General features: G+C 36.6%; 1 protein-coding gene across 1 annotated transcript in view; it reads right to left on the bottom strand.

Moving 5' to 3' along the window:
* LOC146434699 (sodium channel protein type 1 subunit alpha) overlaps window positions 1–26,925 on the bottom strand; it is a 91,603-nt gene that overhangs the window by 59,272 nt on the left and 5,406 nt on the right. Inside the window, exons 2-3 of the mRNA XM_085066573.1 lie at window positions 24,207–24,286; window positions 3,412–3,727 (exon numbers count right to left, since the gene is read on the bottom strand). Coding sequence (XP_084922699.1) covers window positions 3,412–3,675 — 264 coding nt within the window. The 5' untranslated portion in view covers window positions 3,676–3,727; window positions 24,207–24,286. The remainder of the gene's footprint in view (window positions 1–3,411; window positions 3,728–24,206; window positions 24,287–26,925) is intronic.

Here is a 26,925-nt window from a genome sequence, read left to right as displayed (position 1 = left end):
GCAATTTTACAGAATCTTTTTGGGTTTTCTGCAACCCAGAATATGTCTGGCAAACCCAGGAGTCAGTGATTTGATCAGATTAGGGACTGATATCACCAAATGCCAGAAAAAAAGGAGTTATCTTTTCTGACAGACATCATTCAGATCTTTCTGGCAAGAGGCAGGGCATGGAGTGGCAATAAACAATGCTGTATTGCTATCATAGCAGGAGGAAAGTGAAGTTTTACCCACTCACTTCTACATGTTCTCTCCCTCCTCTTTAATGTAGCAGCCTAGGTTCATTGGAAAAGAGGCAGCCCTTAAAGTATGAAGCCAAGTGGACCAGATTTTGATTCATGCCTGCAGGTCAGGATCTTACGGGATTCCAGCTGATCTTTTCTCTACAGACAATGATGTGAACATTGTTGATCTTTTGTGATGGCAGCTTGAACAGGCAGTCACTGATTTGCACTTACTTACACAGAAGTGGAACACAAAAAATGAGTAAAGTTTCAGCTCAGTTTTACTCAATTCTGGATTAGAAAAAAATAAAAAAGAAAAAGAGCATTGCTAAATTTCACAGGTATAAAGACCAGCATTATTGGCCACCACAGTCAGCAGCATTTCAGTATAATGAAATCGTAAGTATATGAGAACAGTATTCTATTCTTTTACAATAAAATAGTTATGTTTCGAGGGTACAGTTGCTGGCATCCAGGCTATCCATGATTCAGAGTAAATCAAAAATACTATCAAGTGTTTAAATCTGCTATAATGGGCAGGTTGATAGTATTGTCAAACAGCAGTATCAATTTTTACCTTTTCCTTACAACTTCAGATTAGTATTGAGTATGAATATGTCCTCTTTTGTGGTAGGTTTTGCATAGAAGCACAGTTACAAAACCATAAAACTGTTATACCTATTTGGTTCTGCTTCTCTTAAAAGGTTTTTCATTTAAACTTTTCATCTCAGGTTTACCTTAGGCACAAATTAGGGCTCTCAAAGCAGCTCAACATGTGTATTTATTCCAGTCTTACTCTCTATTAAACTGTATCAAATCATGGCATGCCCAAACCTTTTGCTTAGGAAAAGCAGTCCCAAGGATGGAACATGAAACACTCTAGATGATGTTTAAGGATCCACAGCATGAAAAATACAGTGAGTTTGTTCAATTTTGCTACAAAAAATAGGAAAAAAAAGAAAACCAGCAAGAGACATGAAATACTTGCATATAAGGCAAATGATGGGTGACTTCATTCATGACCCAGACTTGTAATAAAAAATAAAATCCTAAAATTTCTACACACCTTTTCCAAATAAACATAGTGACCAGTGCTGTGAGCAACTATTCCCTGTTTGAAAGTTTGGAAGCCAAACTGGTAGTTTCTATCAGAAAATCAGCTATAGTCTGTGCAGAGATCATAAGAGAGGTCTGAAGAAACAGTGGCATCTGGTGATCCCATACATTTGTCCTAACCCTTTCTTGCAACTAAGTATTTTCCATCATTCTAGTGTTTTTCATTAGACCTGTGACATTTCAGATAGATGCCTCATGAGGGAGAAACAGAAAATCTCTAATGATTGTGCAGCAGTTGTCAGACTAGTACATTGGAAAGGTTGTGCTGATGGACCTGTTGGCTTTGCAAGGTGAAATTCAGAGAGAGGTAAAGAAGAAGCTGAAATGTTAAACATTACAGAGATAAGTACACTGAGCATTAAGATTCCTGTGTGTCTTCCTAGAGATCTTCACTTCTGCTTCAAGCTTTTCTCAAACCATTTCTCCTTCTGAGACTTGCAGGAGCATCAACTGCTGTCAATATTTTCAAAATACAAGTGAAACAAGATGTCCGTATTTCCAGAATTCACATAAAGCTAGTTAATAAAATCTAGAGGTTAGATTTTTTAAAGTCAAATTCCTCATGAAAAATTGAAATAGGTGTTGAATTTCTGTTGGGAACATCCATTTTCCCCTTACTGAAGGAAGAAAAAACAGAGAGTTGAAGCATGTGAGAAATTTTTGCCTTGTCTTAGACTGACATGGCCGTTTCTATTTCTGGCCTGTAGAAGATGAAAGCACGTGCATAGAGAGGATGTGTGGACTTCAGCAGAAAGAAGAGAATCCCAGAGGGTATGTGATAGGACCATAAATATTTAGTGTGCAAATAAAAAGATTCTGCCTTTCAAGTAGTACAGAAACTTGATTGAGTATGTTTCTACTGTTTTCTCTCCATTTCTTGCAACTCTATCACCAGACCTGGCTAACAATGTAAGTTTTCAGCTCCATTTGTGAAGGGACTGAAAGAGTCTTCCATTCCTAAGGGCTGGAGAGGCATATCTATCATAGGTCATACGTATCATGTATCTGTTTTCACTGCCAGACATTTAAGACAGTCTGATTTGGCTATAAAGGTCCAGGATGAGCTATGGACAGGCAGGGATAAAATTATATGGAATATTGTATCGTAAACAGACACAATTAGTACAGAACTCTACAAGGACTGCTTTTATAGAAGCACATCTTTTATCTTTGTAAAAGTAGAACTGTGATTTAAAGATAAATCTTCATATGCTGTGAATGGCAGATAAAGGCTCTTTCAGAGGCACCAGATAATAGAGATAAAAATATTATTCTTTCACACTGTATTTCCTCTCTTGTCCAAATAGGACTCATAAATCACATGAAATTCAGCTAGCTGAGACACCTAGAGCACAGTAGTTTTTGAAAGTCAGAATAACTCCTATCTTGATATTGACAGTTTTTACAATTACAGCATCCAGTAGTTAAAATGTCACCCCATCTAGCCATCACTATAAAGCATGAATTTTTTCCACTGCTTATGGGCTGTGCAACAGGATCATTCTGAAAGGATTCCAGGCCTGCCCAAGGCTAGTTCCCTAAAAACTTTAAAATCAGTTTTACAGTCTTTTTGTTGTATTTCCTGTTTATCCATTTGTTTCCCTATTGATTCCATAAATTTCCTAAGCATTTGCTATCAAAGCAGATTTCAATGAACAAAATGTTCTATGCATCAGTTCATGCTGTCAGTTTTAAATCTGAAGAACCTTAGAGAATTTTGGTGTACTCAGTATGAATGTATGCTCACTTCAAAAAAGTTCACAAAGCAGATCTACATTATGTATCCACATGTTTGTATAGTTATTACATATTGCTTATAATTAAAGACAACATACTAGGCTTCAGCTTTGATACAAATATTCCCGTGACATAAAGTCAGTTATATCAAAGAAATATGTTTTGAGGTCAATTAGAAGAAAAGGGTGAAAAGTTAGTAACCATTAAAGCGGATGGATTCTGGCTGCAAATTAACATACTGAAGTAACAAGCTATATAATCCACTCCAAGAAATTGAAATGAGCATGCTAATGCACTCCAAACACTGCCATATGAGCAGGATTGATATTAGACTCACTTTTTTATTGATGTAATATGGGTCCATGTCTTCCAAGGGCTCAGACACCATTCCCGGAGGTATGTCGCCATATATAAAGGGGAGTGTTTTTCCTGCCTCCAAGTCACTGTTTGGTTTTGGCCCATTTTCATCATCGTCTTTACGATCTTGTTTAGGATTCTTGGCTTTTTCTGCAGCAATGCGTTGTTCAATAGCTGCAAGAGACTCTCTAGTGAAGTATTGGAAGCTGTCTGGTCCTGGTGGTACAAGCACTGACTGCTCCATCTTTTCATCCTGCACATTTTAATTACCATTTATTCTTCTGCATAGGAAAATACTAAAAGAAAGCAGAAAAAAAATTCAAATAAACATGTTGAAATCACCAAGTAAGGAAGATGTAACAATTATTTTAAAATGCAATTGTTTATGCTATGTTGAACTGTTAAAATACATAATTTGAAACCTAGGTAAAGAAAGAGAAAAAATGCAGTTTAGTTTGTGATTTGGCCTTTATAAGCAGCACTTGTGTTGTTCTTACACTAGTTATTGAAACTGCAAAAATTTCTCAACTTCAGCACTATGATACTCTTTTACACCAAATAGGCAAAAATATAATATTTAAGAATAATCAAATAGATTCTTTCCTTATAACTCTAGTTATATTATGATCACACTCCTCTGGAATCAATCAGGTTTACATTGCTAACTATAAATAGAACAGTTCAACAAAGCTAACACAGAAAATTTCACTGAGACCAGCAAAAGTATCAGAAAACAAGCACTGAATCAGAATTTCTATTTAAAAAAATCAAATCTGTATATTAGGAAATATTAAAGTAGTGGTTCCAAGTGAGTTTTTGTAGGGCAAGTTATTCTAGATAAGAAGAGCAATTGCCTAGTTTTATTTCAGTTTAGCTGTTACAATGTGTCTGGTTCTTTATTCAATAGCTGTAACTGGAAAATTCTGGAAGTATTCTAGTATACATATTTATTTATGTATTGCAACTATGAAAATAAACCTGTTGAGAGGAAAAAAAAAAGCATAAAAAAGAAGCCTTGATAAGACTACAGATTTGGCATCTTCCATGGTGCTGAATAAATTTCTGATGACCCCAGACACACAGATAAAATGCATGTTTGGGCTCACAGTGGTGCATATATCCCTCATGCCTGAATGTAAAGAGATAAATGCAGTCTCCACCCACTGCAGAGATCCTTATGAAATGATTAGTCAGCCTTTCAGGAGACTCAAGGGTCAAGGCAGGTCAGTAATCACTGAAATAAGCAAAGATACGGAACGAAAGAGAAGTAAGAATACAAGAGATGGTTGGGGGAAAACACATGAAAGCAAATGAAAAAGTGAAAAACAAACCCAGGAACTGCAAAAATATGCAGGAAAAGATGAAGAAAATAGAACAAAAAATAGTTCAAGAGGAGACTGTAAATGAGTGAAGAATTAAGGGAGAAAATGAAGAGTGTGAAAAGATAAAAAAATAGAAGATTAGCAGTACAAAAATGGCATGATTAAAGCAAAGAAAAATAAAACATAAGTGGAAGAACAGATTACTGGCAAAGGTGCAGAAAGGGAAGCAAATACAGACAGGGCTTTCTACTAAGGAAAAGTCAATAAGGAGAATAAGAAATCAGATGACAAATAAAGGGAGAAGAAAGAAAAATAAAGCTGGGAAATAAAGAAGGTCACCAAGTTATATTAAGTAATAAACTCCAAATTCTCTAGATCAGTACTTCCAGAGTGAGCACAAACATCTTAATCACATATATGTACTGAGAACTGGAATACAGTGTATAAAAAAAAGAAAGAGGGGTCAAAGTACTTATGGGCTCCACAAACTCAAATGTCTTGATTTCTCAAAAAAGTTAAAATCCCCCGTATTTCCCTCAGGTATATAAGATCACCACTCACAATTGGAAGAGTGACTTCTAAAGAATCAAGGTGGCAAGTTTCTCACTGTAAAAAAATTAAAGTGAGCAGATCCCTTTCTGAACACAAAATATTCACCCAAAGTATAGACTCATGCCAAAACCACTTCTGTACAATTTTCTTTCTTTCCGAGGGAAAAGGAATCATCTTGTTCTGTCTCCTCCAGGAGGCGGCAGGGGGAGGGGGAAGGATATAAGAAAATGTACCTCAGCCAAAAGGGATTTAAAATCTTGCCTTTCTCCACATAGAGAGTATCCTCTAGACAGTCCTCAGCTCCCTAATTCATGGGTCTGTTTTACTTCTGTGAATTGACACTTCAATCACTTAACTATGGAACAGTTACAAACTCACTGTACACTCTTACATTGTTTCTTAATGTTTAACCACACCTTGTGGGTACTGGGAAAGGAGGAGAATAAACTATCAGTCACATCACTGAATTTTCTGATCTCAAACTTATCCCCATGAGTAACACAATAATTTGTAAGACAGATCTCATACTAAACTGTTATCCAAATATTATGGGGGACTCAGCTGTAGGTGGATACTACTTGCTCTATGGGCTTCAGGTAGATACAGAGATTCATGAGAGACAGTCAAGCCCTCTTCTGTGCTCAACTTATTTGGAAAAAGAAGGGACTAAGACTTCTCTCTTCTCTATTTTCCATGGGCATTGACAAATGAGTCTTCACAGACATGTCTGCCTTTCCCTCCTCCTCATGAAACCCAGGAGGATGGCTTTCCCCTTTGCCATTTTTCTTTTGAAAACTTCATTCATTGTCCAAAACCACCACTGCAAACAGCACTCTGTGGTCCCTGCCGCAGTAGCCAGTGAGGGCACACCAAGCCAAACGAGTCCTGGCACAGTGGGAGGGAGGTGCTGGACAGTAGCAAGGGCAATCTCAGGGAGTGGAAGGAAATGGATGGCTAGTGAGCAGTCAGCAAAGATGAGATCTGAAACCATGGGGTGCTGTGTCAGGATCACCTTTTATGCCAGTGAATGTCCCCACCTGGCATGCAGGACAAGGATTACCTCAGGATTTGCCTGCAGGTGCACAGAAACACGATGCTTCACAGCCATTATGTACGTTGCAAAAACATTTGATTCAGTTACCGTGTTTATATACTGAGTTTAAAAACAGCAAATGCTGTGGGCATTTCTAATAATACCTGTATTTCTTTATATAGAAAGGAACTCCATGTTATTTTTCTGTAATTAATCCTAGAATGTTCTCTGGTCTGTCAAATGTACATGGAGCTAGCTAGCTACACTTTAGATGTAACTAAATCTAAGCAGGCTGGATTTAAGAATATTTTTCAGGAGGCTTTATGAAGATTACCTACTTTTTATCCTCTACTAAACAGATTAGAGGATGATATTCCAGATACATTTTCCCTTTCTTCATGCATTTCAATGATTATAAGTCTTCAGAATTGCAAATAGAAATTTTCTATAAATTTAAAAGTCAATACTAAATACACACAGAATTCACTACAGTCTTAATCCCAAATCACTTTCATCTCTCATATCGCAGTGCTTAACTAATAGGTTTGTATTTCCTTTACTACAGTCAATGAATTTATTTTAACTTATCTGTGATGGGTATGGATAAAAATTGATAACCAGGCCAATTAATCAACTGATATCCTTCTGATTTCCACCATGTGATTTATTAAATATTAATTTAACAGCTACAGATTGTTTACATGATCCAATTGAGCTTCTTTTTTTTTTTTCTTTAGCATATCATTAGTAATTCAACATAGGAAAGGATCTAAGAATACACAAAATATAAATTTCCTAATAATTTCTTTCCTACTTTCCTGGAGGAATGAGATTTTTTCCTTCTACATTTCCATGTCTATTTGAGTGACCTTCTTATGAGCAGTGCAAAACATTTCAAATTTTGAAAAGTAAGGTACTCAAAAGATTTAAGAATAGAATCGTTGTTTCTTCTGATATTTCCCAGGCAAAATATCTCACAACAATGTATACTACAAAGTATATGCGAAGTCAGATAACTGCAGAGCACACTTAGCACATTCAGTGTACAGGTTTGGCACCATGTGCAGACCACAAGCTAAATAAATCAGAAGTTGTTCAGCTGCACATGTGTAATTGCACAAAGCACAGTTGATCTGCCCACATGTATCAAGTCTGAAGCAGCCAGACCTACATTGGATTAGCCATGCACACACAGACCATCTGGGTGATATACATACAATTGGTTCAGCACTTCCCTCATGGATGTGTACACCTTGTGTAATTTTAGATCTTCACATCCTTTGGGAATAACTAAACTATCTATAGACTGTCTACATACTTTTAGAGTCTTCAAATTTCTAAATAATTTTTCAAGGCAAAGTAAAGGGAGATATTGGAAATAGATGAAGAGCTGGTGCCTTGTCAAACAATGATTTCAAATCAGTTACGCAGTGCTCCTTGAAAAAGTCAATTAGACAATACGTAACTCTCTGAAAAAGGGACAAGCTTGAATAAAATTATTCCTAATCTGATAGGCATCTAGTTTGCTGTTAGCCTTCATGTCCTTCATACCTTCACTACAAGAGTTTCTGGAGAGATTGCTCAGGAGGACCTTAGCATACAGGTAGAACTACAGTGCTGCAAATACCTAAACTTTAGGAAGTTAATTACTTTATATTATCCACACACTGAAATCTGAAACTGAAATGTGCTTTCATGTTTGATCTTCTGGTACAACAGGCATGAATTAAAATTTAGGTGCTGCAAAATAAAGATAACGTAATGAATCTACATGTAAACTCATAGAGCCCAGACCTATATGTTACAATAATTCACAATATTTATGGGCACAGTTTCTCATTACTGCTGATTCATCAATGAGTCATTATGATTCTTGTCTTCAGCATACAAAATAAATATAATTTACTTTCCTCAAAGTGTGAATTGGTGGGAGGAGAGGAAGGAAGGCATGGGAAACCACTGAAGTTTTGAATGTGTGTCCTCAGAACCAAGCCTGTGTCTGGCCTGTTTGTCTCAATTATAGGGCTGCTGCAAAGGTAGGTAGGATATCCAAAGAAATTTGCTTGGCAAAAGGGCAGAAATTGGATTAGAATATTGGAACTATACAATTTTTTATGACTCCCTGTAGCTCACATATAAAATTAAATTTAATTCTCATGGACAGCTTCACAAGGGAAACATGCATATTACCAGACTGATAATAGGATTCTCCCATATCTTTTTTACCATCTTCTTGATGTTCCCTCTCAGCATGGATAATGCAGATCTGGCGCAAGGACTTACTTGCATTAGATTACTTGCACTTGGGTAACTGCATTTATTTAATGCATATTAATTTTAAATAAAGGGTAGGTACATTAATACTGCAGATATCAGAATAGGGTGCACAGATATGCAGTGAGCTATAAATAAATTATCTGAAATATTGGAAGCAATCAAACAGTATATACCAGTTTAAGTCAAAGTCTCTGCTTTGCAGCTGGATATTTCCATTACTTAACCTGACACACAGAAAGAGTCACTGAAGAGGAGTGATGAGGGGAGAGGATGACTATTTAATTTGCCAGAGTTGCAAACAGCCATGGGGTAGCTGTGCGATTCAGGAAGGGAGTTTAGTGTTCAGTCTGGGCTGCCCAACAGCCAGAAAGCAGAACAGACAGGTACCGGAAATGCAGCTCATGTCTATGATATCCACACTGCAGTAAAATTGCTTAGCTTACATTTCTTTATATGAGTATTTATGTTAAATTCCCTCATCAGCTCCAGGGAGCTTCAAATCCACATATTCCATTAGTCAGCAAAACTGTTACACGACCCCACCCAACAGATCATCTGATCTCTCTTTGCAGTGCTCCACCATCCCTGTGCAGGAATGAAATCAAGATTAATGGGGATAGAAAGACAGCCTTGTAAGAAAACATGAACTTGGCATCTTAAAGCTAAGCTTTCATTTGGGAAGGCCATCATGGCTTCTGATCCCTGCTCCTAGAGCTATTTCTCCATTATACTTAGTAAATTCACTTGAGAAAAGTAATTTGAAAATCATCAGAGCTATATTCTTAGCTGAGAAGAAAAAATGCACTACCTATGGGAAAAGAAGGTTTAGTTCTAGTGTTCACTCACAACTAATTTCTTTAATTCAGAAAGAAAATGCAAGCATCAGTTTTGAAAAATAAACTAAAATAAGCCAGCCTTCCCCCAATAAGATTACTAGGCAGCAAACCCCTCATGCTGGTAAAACCAGGATGCTCCCTGTGAGCTATCTGTACTAGAAACTGTTTGCTGCAACCTCTTCTCTTGCTTGACTAGATTTTCAGTCCCATCTTTGTGTCTTGTTTAGAGGAAATCAGAAAATCGCATGATGTGGACACAGTATATTATCATCTCTATTAGTTGCATTGTTGCATCTCTATATGTATGCATTGTTGAAATTGCTATTCTCAGTATATGTTTTAATTCAACTAATGTATCTCTAATGCAAAATATAAGTACTAGGCTTTGCTTTAGATTAAAAAGAAATAGCTTGCTTCAGCTTACTGCTTTGCTAGTTTAATGCCATTAACTTCAAGCAAGTCTTTTCTATTTTAGAAAGCTGAAAAAAACCAAAATCAGTTATGCAGCTTTGTAGAAAGAAAGAAAGAAAATATTTTAATGGGACAAGTCACAATGCAGCAGCATTAGTACTCCATCTGAGCAAATACATTTAATAGCTTTGAACTACTGGACTGCTACCAAGCTGAATGGATTCTCTGCTTACTCTGTTCCTGCAGCATATCTTGTGCAGCAAATGACTGCAGTACAGAGAAGAACTCTTTCTGCTTTCTTTCATTTGATTAGAGCACTGACCCCTTCTACTGGCAATATACACTACTAATTCAAGTTTAACTTTCTTAAACATCTGTTTCTTAAGCATCTGTTTCTATATACCTTAGCAAACATAATAGCACCTTTCTTCACTTAGAAAAACAAACAAAGCCATGTAGGCTATGCAGGGTACATTACATAATGCTACTGATTCATCTTACATTAAAGTAAAATTGAATTTAAGACAAGATTTAAGTTCTGGTCTTGGCATATTGCCACACATGGAAAAGAAGAAATAAAAATTGATGGAAAACAGATTACATCCATACCCTGGAATTATGCCAAGTTTACAGAGTTAACAAACCTAAAGACATTGCCATACACAAATAATTAGTGGGTTGCTTGACCCCATTAACAGCATTCAGGTACTTCCTATCTCATAAGGCCAGTGGAAAGGCCAGAAGCCTGAAAGACATAATGATAAAATTATTTACTTTCTAACAATTTTAGTAAGCACTGATTTAATTCTTGATGTTCCCCTGGGTCAAGGAAGCAGATGCAGGAACAGGAACATGTTTAACCCACAAGATAACAGTGAAAAAACCCCAACTGTAATTAAGGAAACCAAAAGAATTTCTGGTTTTCACGCACAATGATGGGGCTGCTACGAAGTTATAAACGCCCCAAACTGTAGAATCTTGTAAATGTTTTTCATACTGGACAGGAAATCCAGATGCCACATGAAAGGTAGAACTTCTGAAACTTTATCCCCTGGTTTTACACACTGCACTGAAGGCATGCCCGAGCACATGTTTGTGCAGCGTGCAGAGGAGCTGGGTATCCTTTGCTAAGTCACTGCAGTGCAGCACCCAAAGGGAGGGATCAATCTCACAGATTGTCTTTGAAAGGAGAGAGCGCTCAAGGAATGGGAGATGCTTAAAGCACAAACAAGCTCTGCAGCCCAGGAAGCACTATTGCCACTGCATGACTTTGGGATAGTTCTATGGCCTTCAATCCCCTTCTGCAGCCCTCAGCTTATCTTCAGTTTGACGAGATGCAACAAACACACGAGCTACATATGAATCAAGTGTTTTCCAAATAAATTGGTATGCTATATGCTAATACCATCCAGCATGTAACACAAGTCTGTAAACACATGACATTTGCATTTCTCTTTATGTGGGCAAGGCACTGAATCCTTGGTCATCGACCTCTTCTGATCCCGCTAAGGCAACTCAGCTGCAGTTCTCCCCTCATGTCCCTCTGCAGTTTTGTGATTCCGAACACACAAATGAGCAACCATTTTAACCAACATGATTTAAGAAGATTCTGCTGTTTCTTACTAAGCTGTTTCAAACTTAATAATTACCTCATAATATGTGAGAAATGGCTTATTACTAGATTAGCAATTTCACTTTACAGTAGCATAATTAGTATCTGTTCTTGGAGATATAATTTTATTCAACTTCAAAAACTATTTTAATTTTATATATATATATATATTTCTTAAAATGAAAACAAAATTAGAAAAAGTCACATCACTGCTGTAAAGAAACTTCTTCCAAAACATGGACCTGTTAAAAAATAAACAAGTAAATAACTCTCGCCTATATCCCAATAAGGTTTGATCTGATTTTCAACTAACTTTGAATCAGCAATGATAGTCCAATGTAATTTTAAAAAGCTTTCAGTCAGTGTACATTCATGAGGCCACCATGCCTCAGGCTTGTGTCCAGACATGTCTATACATGATGTGGTCTTGAGACATGACAGTGCTCAAGCCCTGGTACCTTGTGCCCTAGAGGTAGTATAGTTGCAGAGTTCATTTACTCTATTGAATATTAGATATTTAGCTTGTTTTAAGATCTAAAAAATTCCTACATGGCACTCAGTATTTCCAGTTGCATAAAGGGGGAAACAATCTTGAAAATTCCTAGAAAAAACAAAATGGTTCTTGCTATGAAATGGTTCACTACAAGCACCAGCAACAACATCTACTGCCTCTGCCCCATCCTTTGAACAATGCCTTATTGGAAAAAGCTTCAGATTTGCAACGAAAGGCAGGGCCTGGGAATTAGTATTTCTGCAGAAGCAGTAGTTTAAAAGTCATTGAGTGAAGACTGTTAGCTGCACTGACTTTCACTTGAAAACAAATATTTCAAGGGGTATTTTTCTTTTGAGGTGTTGGTGAGTTTTCAGTCATTTAATATTTTATATTCTAATGCTACAATAAACGTTGATTTTTGATGGGAATGTAAAGAGATAAATAATCCAGTCAAAAGCCAAGAGCAATAAAATTACAGACTAAGAAATCTAGTGGTATTGAGACTTTGGGAATTTTTTTAATCCTGTGATTGGACAAGAGGAACAATTAAAGAACTGTGCTTCTTGAAAATAAGTAGGAATACATTATCAGCAGGGACTTCAAATGTTTAGCAGCCCAGAACAATTGAAAACGAATGAATTGAATGCTATGAAGTGTACTGAGAAAACAGACAAAATGTAAAACTAAGATAGTATCACCAGATACCACGTGTTTTTAAAAATGGAAAACCATTAATTAGAGATTTCTGAAATACTTATATATACTTATAAAGAGCATAAATTATAATAAAGTTTGAAGCAAAACATTCAGTCATTCAATTTCCGAGCCACTGGTAGTTTTCTGAAGATCAGATAATCTGCTAAAAAGTAAGCAACACTTACTTTATCAAATATATACTAAGGTATGCGGTTAAACATGGAATCGAAGTGCACGCTTAGAAGTCATTCTCAAATCTAGGTGCAGAAATAAAAAAAAAAGGAAAGAGGTTTGAGATCTGTAGTTCTTATAAATATCACCTGGTGCACATCAAACGTACACTTAAACTGTATTAATAAGGCTAATGAAGTAATAAAGTATTTAATAAGTTTTCTATCTTGCATTCCACCTTGAATTGAAATGAATAGATTACAAGGTCTGTATGATGGGAATCTGTTCATGTGGCTCCAGCTGTAAGATGAGAACTCTAACAGGAGAATCATCATGGTAAACTGATGACCACAGCAAATAATGTCAGAGCTGATGAAAAGCAAATAGTATCTTTTCATCCTCAATTTTTCTGATTGAAAAATACCAGTTTCCCCATTTTTTAGGATTTCTGATTGGTGATTAAAGTACTTTCAGCTATTCTCATTCAAACTCACACTTTTGTCTTTTCACTAATTGAAAATACTCTTGCATTTGTAATTGAAACTCTTTATTGCTGCTCTAAAATGTTGCTTTTAATGTTGTATTAGAAATTAAAATGTTTTGGAATAATTTTTAGTTTATAATACTGAGTTGTAATGCCTTCTGGTATTTTGGTATTGGATGTCCAGGGCAATATCTTAAACAGTTTAAAGATAAATTATAAGATTCATCATTGTTGTCCCGTAACTCTTTACTCCACTAATAGCAGACCAGTGTGAAAGCTAGTTCTAGCCCTAGTAGATGACAGAAAGCTTCAGCCACTCAACCTCCCAGAGACAGGTATTGATTTACAATACAGCCAGCTGAGAAAAATGAGAGGCATTCCTCAGCATGTTATGCCTCCTGTCTGATCAATGTATCTGAAGACAGGGCACCATTTCCTACCAGACTTTGAGAGCTGAATAATATTTCTGCAGGAATTGTATATACAGTCTAGAAGCATTTGCATAAACAAGCTTACAGAGGAGAAGCCAAAGTAGGAAACTCCATTTTTAAAAACCATTTCTCAATGCGCTTGAGCGAGAGCACAACAATGGAAGTAAGAGCACTACATAAAGATAAGAATATCCAGTTATGAAAAATGAGTCTTTAGTATGTCAACAGTGAACACTGTCAGAGAAAAGATCAATGCAATTTGTAGGGTCACGGCTCTAAGGAATAGAAAGACATTTAAGTCTGAGGGAAGTATGCACAGTTAAGAAGCTTAAAAATATTCGTGTTACATTCATTGTCAGTCAAGGACAAATTGGGGACCTAATATCATAGGTGGAAATGACATCAAACAGATTTTAATTTGTTTTTAAGAAAAAAGCCTGTGAAAAGAAACAAATACAGAATCATTTTCAATACTTAGCAATTTTGAGAGGAGTTGGTTTGTTACGCCTGTTTATGTAGTTTTCCATATTTATTACTCTTAAAATTCTTGGTTTTCTCTCCATTTAAAATTGCATCAGGAGGTATGAAAATGTCATGAAAATTTTTGTTCTCCCTTCCTCTCTTACTTTTCTTGCTCAGACTTTTTTCCTCCATGAAATCTTTTTGTCTTTTTGGCAAACCCATGAGGGACATGGGCTTAACATTGTCCTTGAGTGGGTCCTAGGGAGTGAGATGCAAGCTCCCTCCCCCCATGCCTGCTTGAGACATCCCAGGCAGCTAGGCTTGCTGGAAGCTGAGTGCTTTGGGACTGTTTCGGGCTTGATGGCATCAAGGCTGGGTTTTCAGGTATGTGGTTGTGAAATTAGGTTCACTGTGTATCAGTGATGAGGGAATTCTTGGGTGAACTACATGTTGACCACAGAAGCTTGAAGCAAGCAGGCAAGCAGGAAGAAATGAATGTATCTAAAATATTCCAAACCCCAATAATGTCAAGATAAAAACTGTTACCACTGTAAAAGACAGTTAAGGCCAGGTAGGAGTGCAGAGCAAAAGGCATTTTTTCAGTGAAAACACCATGATCTGATGCATAACAGGTGGCCAAAAACTTAGACTGGGATTAGGTACCTTTAAAAGCCTATTCCCTTAGTGACTGTGTCCCCTAAGAAGAAAGGACCTCAGTGAAAAAGTGCAATATATTACCACCATCAAATCTTAAGTTGCTTGTTTTGAAACATGAGCACATAGACTTATCAGCAGCAATATGAAATGCTAGGATTCTGTTTCACTACCTATTTTTCTCAGGCTACATCTGTGCTATACTTGACACTGGGCAGCCAAAACTATTCTGTCACAAGCTGCTCTTGAAGCAACATGAACCTGCCTGTATTGCCTCTAACAGGCAGTTTTCCAGGACTTTCATACTTTCAGTATGCTTTAAAATCTCAAAATCTGCAGATATCTGAGCTTTTCTAGGAAAGTCCCTCTTGAGCTGCTTTTGGGTTTGTGCCCTGAACAGCAGACAGCCATGCTCACACTGCAGGTAAATGGGTTTACACACCTGTGAAGTTTACCTTTTCAAAATAGCATCAAAGCTGTCACATGAACCCTGCTGAAAGAAGAAGAATGGATGGCTGTAGCTATTTTAGTCTCCAAACTCCTTTCAGAACCACCCTATTTGTCCTATACGTAGTTCAACTGACCCAAGTTTTAATTATTTCAGACATCCTTCCGCTGCCATTGCTGGTGTAAATGTCTTTAATTTCTAGATGGAGTGATTCATCCCAGGCTATGAGTGCTTAACACAGCAGCTCAGCACATGAAAGGCAACCAAGCCTAAGGGCTGCTGAGGTTAGTGGAGTCTGTGCTACTCACAGTCATAATGAATCTGACTCTTACATGTGTCAAATGCCCTTGTCTAAGTTTTGGACCCAAACTATCTTTAAATCATACTGTACTCCCCCTGCCGCCATACATATCTACAAGGTCTGTTTTCCATCATTCTTACAAAGAAACAAGAAAGTTTCTTTGCCCTTGTCAAAAAACCCTGCCTTTATTCAATTATTTTCTAGGTAGTTGCTTGGGCTATATCATCCTGCTTTATAAATTCTCAGAAAACAAATGGCTGATTGTCTCTCATAGATTCTTTGCAGCCTTTCTTCATTATCTCGAATTTCATTTTTTAGATGTTAACTCTGCTGTTTAAAATTTCAATTTACATCAGCACTGTAATTTTGAAAGATTTCCAGTCACATTTAGGAGATACAAATATCTGCAAAGATCCCTCATTACACTTATGCTCCTTTTAACCTCTTCTTTTTCAAGATACCTTCCAAAACTCTTCAGTGGTTAGGCTGCTCAGCTACCGAAATTACTTCATCACTCTAAAGCTCTTCTTTCCCTCTGTGACATCTGAGCATTTTTCCTCATACTTCAGTTTTATCAAGGCTGGAGCAGCGATCCCCTCTCTATCTGTGTTTGAATAGCACATACAGACTGGGATCCTACATTCCACATCTGAACTCCTGCCTACATCCAAAAGTATCCATACACCATTCCAAGGCAGTCCATAATGATGGCCACAGATCAAAATCTAATAACTTGCAGGTAAGAATGTGGATGTTAAGAAGCATTAAACATCAAGAGCGTATACTTCAGATGAGCAATATGAAGGAATGTGTTCAGAGTTGAGCCTGGCAGAGCCAGAAAGCAGGAGGTTTTTAATAACAAAGTTCCTGAACCGTCCAGAAGTAAAATACACTCTACAACACTGCAATATGGTATTTTAAAAGAGATGTCACGTGAAAGTCTCAAAAAACCTGAAATCTGTCTTGTTTTAATCCGCCAAAGCAGCTAACAATTACTGCTTCAGCAAAGCCACTTGAATTAGAAGCATTACACAGAGAAACACGATCTACAGGCCTCTAAAGAGAAAGGAAAACAACTGACTTTGTGGACTTCAGAATACTGCTAATCACAGTTGCACTACCCTCAGCCATTATTTAGCTATCTTCACAATCTCTTCGCACATGAAAGAGAGAAAATGGCTCATATTTCCTGTCTGAAACTTATCTGAACAGACAGCTAAAGGCATAAGCTATCCTCTTCCAAAGTGCTAAGTAATCAAGATTTCACACAAAAGTCTATATAAAATTCTTGTCACTCTGCATGGAGACATTATATTTTTTACCTCAGCACTAAAATAGAGACTTAAATATATAAGCTTAGATATACTGCATGAAATTTCAGCCATATATCATAGTCAATCTTACTTTAAACACAGAAGGAAAAAAAACTATTCCCAAAACTGACCAGTTTCCTGCCTTTCAGAATTCTGCAAAGCATACAACCCTGAGAAATAAAAGTCACTGCTGAGACATGCAGAAAAATATTATGTGCAAGACAGTCAAAGAAAACGGGAGGGAAAATTTGGAATAAAACATTATTAGAGAGTTAAATAGAGCTTACTGTAATGAAGACAGATTGTTTTGGAACAAAGAAATAGCTTTTAAAATAAAATTTGATGTTTACTACTCCTCTGCATTTTTAAAAATGGATTAATTCATATTTCCTCAGCCTTTTTTTTTTTTTCCCTCTTCCCCCAAAACTCAGTGTTAGATATTGTCTAGGAATTAAGCATGCAGACATAAGAGTGGAGGTACTGTATCAGCTACGTTGCTTTCTCTTGGTAGCATGTCTCATAATTTATCATTCTCTACTCTTGGGCAGTAAGCATTTTTGTTTCTCCCAGCAAAGCCATTAAATATTATTTAGTGCTGGTTCAGTAGTAGTCTGAACTTAGACTCACAGATGTACAGAAACCTGCTTGAGGGGAAAGCAGAGGGCAAGTCTGAGGTCAACACCCACAAGTGACAGACTCCCTGCCAGCCTGTGCAGCAGCTGGACAGCACATAACCCCCAGCAAAACTACCAGCTGCACTGAAAGGGAGGAGGATTGCCCTTACCAGGCTGCAGGCCGAGAATTCCCATAAACTGTAAAAATCCTTGGGATTGGCGTTACATGCAACATTTATCAATTTTTTTAAAAACTCACCAGAGAATGTGTATGCCTTTCTAAGCTGCTGCTCATTTTCAGTTCATGGCAGTGGTATCCTCAGCAGATGTTGTTAGCAGAGCACAGGAGACAATGGTTCTTGCTAGGTTGGACTGAAGTTTGTGTGTGAAACAAAGTGGTAGCACCACTGCTACTAGTGTTGTAAGAAAAGTTTCAAAAAATTATTTCAAAATAAAAACCTTAAAATACTGTTTAAAAAGAAGTAATCTTCTATTGGAATTCTACTTAAAAGGTACTCATAGTAATTAAGACTTCTTTTTCGCTAGTCTCATTGAACGTGTATATCACTAAAGCTGAAAGCTTGTGCCTACTGTGTGCCCAACCCATGAAACATGACAATTTAGAGCAGTACACTCTCCATACCTCGTGATACAACACTACACCTACATTAGCATTTCCAAATTCTCTAATTTATATTTCTATTAAAATAAATAGGTTTATAATTTTACATATTTAATATATACTTCATATATTTTATGTGAATTAATTTTAATTTACATTAAATATAAATTTACATTTATATTCTCTTTTTTTTTGTCCTGAGTGCATAGTTGTTCCTTATTAGAAATGAACAGGCAGGTGACAACCTCCACCCTGCACTCTTAGGATATGGTTTTGTATTTCAGGCTCATAAAGGCTGAGGCAGGAAGGCACCCCTGGAGATCAGCTGTTGTGCTAGAAAAAAAGACATTTTGCAAAATTTTCTCAGATACGTAGCTCAGGTGGGTGGAAATTCTGCTTCTATAAAATGTTGCAGACAATTTTATATTTACCATCAAAAAGCAGACAGCAATATCCTGAAATATCATCTGACAAGTTTCTTAATCTAGGTGTGCCTAGTAAATATAGTTTTCCATAACCCCACAGTTCCAGAAACAGTGCTATAGAGTATACTATTTTTTCAGTATATTTTAAGTATATCCATATATGTTTCTTTTCTCAGACCCCATATATCTTACATTAAACAAAATCAGTTTATTCTGTCTTTAAATATAAGTGAATTTTTAATGATTCATCTACAGTGGTTTCCATGTAAATATTCAGAATTATTAAAAATAAATAAAAGAATTTTTAAATTCAATTAAGTCCGGTTTGGCATCTCATTTAGCAAGATACTCTCTAAATTGGTTTTGCATTTCCTGTAAGTATTTATTAAAAATCTCCTACACTACAATTAACATTTTAAAATTAGTATTAAATTAAAAAAATCTCTCTGAAGGTGTGTCCTTCCATAACATTGAGTTTCATGGAAGAAAAAGAAGGCATACATCTCAATTTTTTTTTCCAACTATAAACTGCTCCTAAAGGACACTCAAGACAGTCTTGTGCCATTTCCTTTGCAATTGTTAATTCAGAAGGTGCAATATTTATACCTACTCAATTAACATGTTATACTAGTTTGTGGACTTATTTAGCTTATTCTAAAACCCTATTCTAAAAAACAATTGCTCAATAAAATTTAATTATCTTTTCCTAGGTAATCATATACATTTTTCATTATATATATTTAAATGGACAATATTTATTTTGTTTGCTGTGTAGCTTAGAAGCCAATAGATTAATCAGTGATAAGAAATACTCCTGGATATGGGGACACAACTCCCTGTCTTGCTAAAAAGAGCTGGTCCTGGTACAATTTGCTCTCATTTTGGTTAGTAGTTTCCCAAGGAGTTTGGGAACATGCCTCAAGAGTTGGCTCCCATCAGCAGGCATATCCTGCTGTTGACAGGGCGCAAACAGCCTCTGGACTGGTAAAGACAAGACCCTTGCAGACACAGGGTATCATAATGCCAGTCCTGGTCTTAGACTGAGCTAAAATGAGTAAGAAAAAAAATATTTTCTTAATACATGGATATTTTTTCTTGGAGCAAAAATTTTTTCAGATAAAATGCTTCATTAATTCAGAGTAGTTGATTTGCAATATATTTTGTTCTGAAAAATACGAAGTCATGAAAATGTAATAAAGGGTCATCCTTTCTGATTTAGCCCCCACAGCGTGTGTAAAGAGAAAATAAATTGAACTGAAGGCAAAAATACTCAGATGCAAGGTTTCTAGATTACACTTGGATCACACAGTTAATATTTAAGGAAAAAAAAAGAAATAGTTGTATAACTTCTTTTTCAATTAAGCATTGTCAATGTAGCCAGTAGGGAATCCTGAACAGTTCTCTGTCTCCCTCCATCACTGCACGTATCATATGATACACACACACACACACACACACACACACACATATATATGTGTGGTATTATTTAGGTTTCATTTTAGAAAATAAATGCATCAGACTGAGTTTCTCAGCTGTGAAAAACACTGAATATGAATATTAAAAATAGAACTTTGAAATGGCTCCGGTACACTCCCTTTATTTAATCAGATTCTGAAGTGTCCTAGTTCTTTCTATAAAGAAAAACTATCGTTAAAAAATCTTTTTAATTAAATGTATACTATTCTCCTGACAGTATGGAAACTTGATCGGATTTGCCAAATATTCTTTTTCTACCCCTTATATTCATACACTTGCTATGGTTCACCAGTAAAGACTATTTAATCTAAAATAAACAGTAAGAATTTAAGTAACTTTACAGGACCTATTTTCTGCTCTTTCTAGATATCTTTGAAATGTTGCAGAGCATATATACCATACGATAAATATTTTCAGATGATGTTTATATACTTAGGCAATCCTAGTGAAGATAACTTTAAGTAGGTCTATTTTGGACCTGATGTAATTTACTGTACATTGTCTGTTATACCTCAGATATCTACATATTTTTGTAGACTCACAGGAAAACTGGGTTGGAAAAAAAAGATCAGAGGCCACCTAGTTCATCTCTCTGCCCAAGGCAAGATTGCTATACCTATTTCCCGACAGATGCTTCATCTAACCTCTTCCCACAGACCTTCAGGACAAATTTCACGGATTCTCCTGACATTCCATTGCAGTTCTGCACTATTCTCTCTAGTAAAATGTTTGTTCTCATATCTCATCTGGGTGAGCCCATTTCTTCAGACTTCACTTCCTGTCCCACCCACTATGGACATAGAGAAAGAAAATCATCTTCAGTATTCAGCTTCTAATAACCCACCAAGCACTTCACTCCTGTTTTCATGCGTGGACCTACTCCAGGAATCCTGCAAAGGCATTTAAAGAGCCCTGCTGAGACATTCCTAGGAGAAGCCCCTTTCATCTGCATTCAGAAATATCTCCATCACCATTTCCTCTTAGCAAATAAATTCAACAACAATTTTAAACAAAGAGGTTAAATACTTCAAATCATTAAAAAAAAAATGAAAGGTCTCACTCTAAAGGAAATAACATTTAGTAACAATACTGTAGTTGCTATTTAGATTTGTCCACTTTGATCAATGCCACTACTAAATAGAGTTATTAAATAATTGAGTCACACAGGCATCTGCATTTACTTCTAATTTTTTCTTTCCGACCTTGACAGGATTTGAGATTTTGTTCAGTTTGGTTTTATTTTACCAGGAGAATCATCATCAGTTTTTTTATTTGTTTTATGAAGTAATTTAAGAAAGCCAATGCTAGAAGAAAATTATTGAATTTCTTGGAGGGGTAAAAGAAATATGAAGAAGATTGGTCTGCCTGTTTACAAGGTGCTGATATGAATTACTAAGATAGGGGGAATGAGATGGGATAGAGCTTGGATGCTCAAACTGAGCTGGATGTTTCTGAGACTAAAAATAGAGGGGTTTTGTCCTTTTCTCAGAGACTTGTGGGAAAAAAATGGATATTAATAAAAAGAAGGATGGAAACACTTTAAAATAGAGCACTGGAAGGATGGTTAGAGATCCACTAGATACTGCTGAGACAGAAAGCAATGGAAACTTGCATTCTGAAAATGCAACGTAATGAGAATTTCATAGCAGAAAGAGGAAGGAGAGAGAGAGCTTCTGGGGCTGATAAATTACAACAATAAATAGCAGGGTGGCTGAATCAGAATTGTGAATTTTCAAGCGATATTTAATATGGCAGGGAAGGTTTCTACCCAGACTTTTTTTTACCAAGTGCAAACTAATTTGTTTTTTCAGAGCTAAACAGCATTTCAGAAGACTATGAAAGGAGACCTGGAACCACCACATACTGGTGAGAATGGAAGAGACAGAAATAAAGACACAATAATCAGTAAAAGACAGCAAGCCTAAAAACACTGAACACCCATGTATTTAATAAGACATCACAGTTATTCTTTCAATAAATATTACTAATATTGAATAAAAAGAGATCAGTTTATTTTACAGAATTTGGATTAACCCCAGTATGGAAAGGGTGATGATTTCTATGTCTGCATTTGTCACTTAACTAATTACTTCACTCACACCAAACTTTCTGTTGTTTCCATCCAACTTCTATTGTTTTTATGGATAGCAATCTACAAAGAGTAAACCTACAACTAGAAAAATGGAAGTAACATATCAGAACTACTGAGCTTTGGGAAAAAAACATCTGGAGAACATGCATGGTATTCCCCATCTCTCTACACAACAATATTATGTTCAGTCAGAAACATCAGCTGTAGATTTTAATGGTTCAAATTTACTCAAAGGTTCTTTTGTTCCCCACACTTTAGAATACTTCAGCTTTAGGATTTTTTTTTCTCTTGTAGCAATGTGATCTCCTAAGTGCTCTAATATCATGCTAAAAAAGCCTAATGGTATTCCTTCTCCAGTATGTCATACTGTCTCCATAACATTAGTTGTCTCAGTTTAGAAGTGTGAATAAATATTGTTCAATTTTTAATTTGGTTTTTTACTTTGGTGTAGTCACTTTGGCATCAACAGAAAGTCTACAGGTCAAATATAGGACTCTTTTGGAATCCCACTGCCTCCCACCTACATAAGCTGTTATCAATGGAGAAAAACAAGACAGAATATGCTCCTGTTACTGGAAAAGAACCCACAATTCTTGTCATGATATTTTGCCCAAAAGACCCAATATGTTTTCCCACAGCTGAGCTAGTACTGGAGTTCAGAAAATTAATACAATGAAGGAAAAGACATTAATCCAGAAGAGTATCACAGTTCTAAATGCACACAGACAAATAAGATCAATAATTCTGCCTCTTTTCAGAAAAATTTGCAAAGAAGTACCCACTTCTCCTAATTGTTAATAGACTGTTTCTCATACCCAAGGGCAGGAGAAGTCTCACGCTTTGTTAATCTCAGTTCTTCAATTTCAGGCAGCCAAAAATGGTAGAGAAGGATTTGTAAAATATAATTTAAGGGGCAAAATTCAATTCTAAGCTTTGTGGCTTCGCCCCTTAAATATATTGAGTTTTGTCATGAATGAACAAAACTCTTGCAGTAGAATTCACATGCTGAAAGGATGCAGTGCAATTTAAGTAACTTTTTGTGCATTTAAAAGTCAACAACCAGCTGTCCTTTAAACTTCTTGGCATGGGTGTACTGCATTCAGAAGTCATATTCAGAAGTATTGTGAAGGTTTTCTAGCTCAAGGCCATCTTAAGAATAAAATAATCTGTAATTGATTTTAGCTTCTCAGCTGCTGACATTTACAACTTCTGAAACTTCAAAGCAAGTTTAGGTTTTAGTATGATAATTTCAAAAAAGATTTCAGTGATTGATAATAAACTACCCTTGCCCTCATATAAAATATTGTTTCAAACAGCTGATAGTATATATGTTTTCTTGATATACATTTATCTCTATAATTTTTCTGTAAGTCATCATGGTCAGACTTTTGAAATTCTTTAATTCTGATACCAGATGGTGTGCAAATTGCTGTTGTTTTCCTAGAATTTCACTAGAATTGTTCTGATTAGATTATGCCTCATGCAAGCTCTTAATTCCTTTAATTCCCTGTCCCACTCCCCTTGATGCTTCCTTCAAAATAATGAAAACTTTCTGGCAAACTGAGGACAACCAGTTTAAACTGCTTGTCTCTAACTTCCCTGTGTCTAAATACTTCAGCAAGTATTCAAGATCACACAAACCAGGCTCCACAGAATAAACTATCAGGGTGTCAGTCTTGACAGCAATTATCCTGTTATTGTTTCACATGACATTTCAGAGTAATTTTTAGCGCAGCCTTTTTCCTTTGGTACTTTATTTTAACACATTGGACAGGCATGAAAAACACAATAAAAAAGGTTCACATTTCAAGAATGCAACACTAACATCAGCAAATATAGCTCAGGAGTTTGACACAATAACCACAAAATAAGCATTTTTGGAAAAAATACAGTTGAAGAGGTTTTCAATAGCAACAGAAAACACCAATCCATTTTCAAATACTGCTGAGTGAGTAACTGCTTTCTTAAAATGGGGCTGCAAGATGGGTGACTTGAACAAACAGCCCAATCCCAGGTAAATTAGTATAGTGGGATTCTTTCAAGCACATACCTCAGACAAGCAGCAGAGAAGAAATCCATTTGAGAAAAGATGCTGAAAGAGCTTGAAGTCCACCTGGCAAATTTCTTGTGCTGTTTGAAAAAGCAAGACGGTTCAGATTATGAACCGAGCTATATCTACAGCATTAAACCAGTCCTGGTCAGTAAATGAAAGTAAGAGCTGCTAGCAGTGCACCTGATCAGAAAGACTAAGGGCAGAGGGAGAAAGAGACAAAAGAGAGGAATGCCTTTCTTCCTTTGGTAAAACATATGTGCAAATCATTTAACCTTTAAACAGGGCTTTTCTGCGGAAAGGAAAACTACAATCTTGCAATGTTTGCTTTAGACCTTAATATGTCTTCCATGTGAAGGAACAACATGACCTCTGTTATTTTCTAAAAAGTTCAGGAGAAAATATTTAATAATAATTTAAACAAAATCACCCCCACAATGAACTGGCAAACACCCAGAAAAATAAGGCCATTGAACCACATCTTGTAACAAAATGCTGAGATGCCAAAAAGAACTGCAGCTTGCAAAAAAAAAAATTTAAAACAAACAAACAAAAAAATTTCTCCCTAATTATATGCTTCACAGTAACTATAAAGCAAGCATTCAGAAAAAAAAAGCAAGGTGGGGGGGAATCCATGCCAGCTGCTCACATAAATGCACTAAGGTCTAGGACTTAACATCCTCCTAGCTTACCTGATAAAACTGGAATTTCAAATGCATTATTAAAAAAACCCAAAAATAACAAGAAAAAAACCCCACAAAGAGATAATGATGATGAAATGCTTGAAATGCTGATAAAGCTGTTTAGATTCTCCGTTCCAAAAGATTACAAAGTGTTTATAAATTGCTGCATTCTCACCGAGAAGGGGGGGAAAAAAAAAAAGACCTCTGCAGTATCCTCTCTGCTTCGTTCTCGGCTTCCTGTTCTGAGGCTCACTCTATGGTACCTAATACAAATCAGCAAATAGCAGGGAAAAAAAAAAAAGAGGGGGGAAGGGAGGAGGGTAAAGAGAGACAGAGAGGAGGGTGAAGATAGAAAAAAAGGGAAAAAAAAAGAAAAAGATACTAAGCCATCACCTTGAAGGACAGCCCCATCTATCGGCAAAAGCAAAGAACAGGCTGTAAAAGATCGCATTTTCAGAGATTTTTCTGACCTAAACAAGTCTGAAAATCTGCCACCCCGTTTTCCTTCAGGGAGGAACAAAGGGCAGGGGTAGTGCTGAGAAGTAGATTTCTTTCTCCAGTGTTAAATGAGCTAAAGTTTTCAGTAATTTTAATTTATTTTCAGTTAATTACTTGTCTCTGAAATGTGTGATGGAAATAGTTTGTGTAAGAGTCAGCCCTTACGAAAGCAGCAGAAACCTTTCCAGGTCAGCCCTGACATGTCACAGTTAAATGCTACCTGTCCTCTGTCTCATTTACGCCTGCCCACTGAGGAGAGGTGGTAGATTCAACCTCAGCAGTCATGGGTTCAGTCACCAAAAAAAAAGGGTTCCAATGCCCGAGTCCCGTGACGTGTCCATCTATTACAGACTGCATTGCTAATCACGCCGCCTGGTACACGACTGCCACGTCAGCTCTATACATTCCCCTGGATTCAGATGGCAGCTGCGCAGCCAAATCTGGAACCTAGACAAAAAAGGGCTCCTTTTTAAAATTCAGACTGCTAAGTAACAGCAACGGTAACTGCTAACACAATGAACCCCATCTGCATTGGATAAGCCTCAGCTGGAGCTAAATCAGGCAGCATTATATATTTCTCATTTTGCTTTATTGACCAATTAAAAAAAAAAAAAAGTGGGGATGGCCATGAGCAAACACTTGTGAAAGCCCCAGTGTCTGCCAGGCCGGAGGGGGGTGGGTGCAGAGTGGTGGAAAGGGAAAGGAAGGGGAAGGGGAAGGGGAAGGGGAAGGGGAAGGGGAAGGGAAAGTGAATGAGGCAGTGACTGGGAAGGTGAGAGGCGCATTGAAGAAGGGCTAAAAATAGCATTGCATTTCTTTCATTGTTCAACACCATTTCTGCATGTAAAGATAGAAGAATATAAATCAAATTAATACCTGTATGCAATAAGGCATATCTATGATATAACAGATACTTAATTAACCTCTGATTCAGTGACCCCGAGCAGCTTTAATAACTTTGATGCCTTAGAGTCAATTCCAGTATTCTGATATGGGATTTTTCTAATATTTTTTACATCATGAGGTTTTAATAGCTTAAATTTTGCTTGAATCCAAAATATGTGAATCAGAATTTCTCCACGTCCCAGTGGTGACTTGACATGCTTGTCCCTTCACAGGAAGCACTTGGAATCTCTCAGTGTAACACCTAATTTTTCAGCATTTATCAATGCAGAATGCTATGAACAATTGCTCTAACAATAAAATCTAATTGCACATTTTTTAAAATACATTTTCTTCAAATATTGCAGTGATTAAAAGCACAGAGCAAGCAAGCTTATGACACTAAATATTTAGTTAAAACACACCGTAATAGATTAAAATACTAATATTAAAATGCTGACATAGAAACGGCAAGACCAAACTGGACACAACCATTCAAGCTCTCTCCTTTGAATATAGCTGAGCTCTGATTTAGAAAGACCTCACATGCTTTCATCTCTCACTGCTATCACAATCACCAGTTTTGATTTTAGCTTTTCAGCTGGCACTACTGGTCGGTTTCTAAGTGGCTCAGACAGGTCCCCTTTACCCAAAAC

The sequence above is a fragment of the Lichenostomus cassidix genome, chromosome 7 (genome assembly GCF_008360975.1).
Source record: "Lichenostomus cassidix isolate B80296 chromosome 7, HeHo_3.0, whole genome shotgun sequence".
NCBI classification, from domain to species: Eukaryota; Metazoa; Chordata; class Aves; order Passeriformes; family Meliphagidae; genus Lichenostomus; species Lichenostomus cassidix.
Note: the sequence above shows the minus strand (reverse complement) of the source record. Positions and strands in the feature narration are given on the sequence as shown.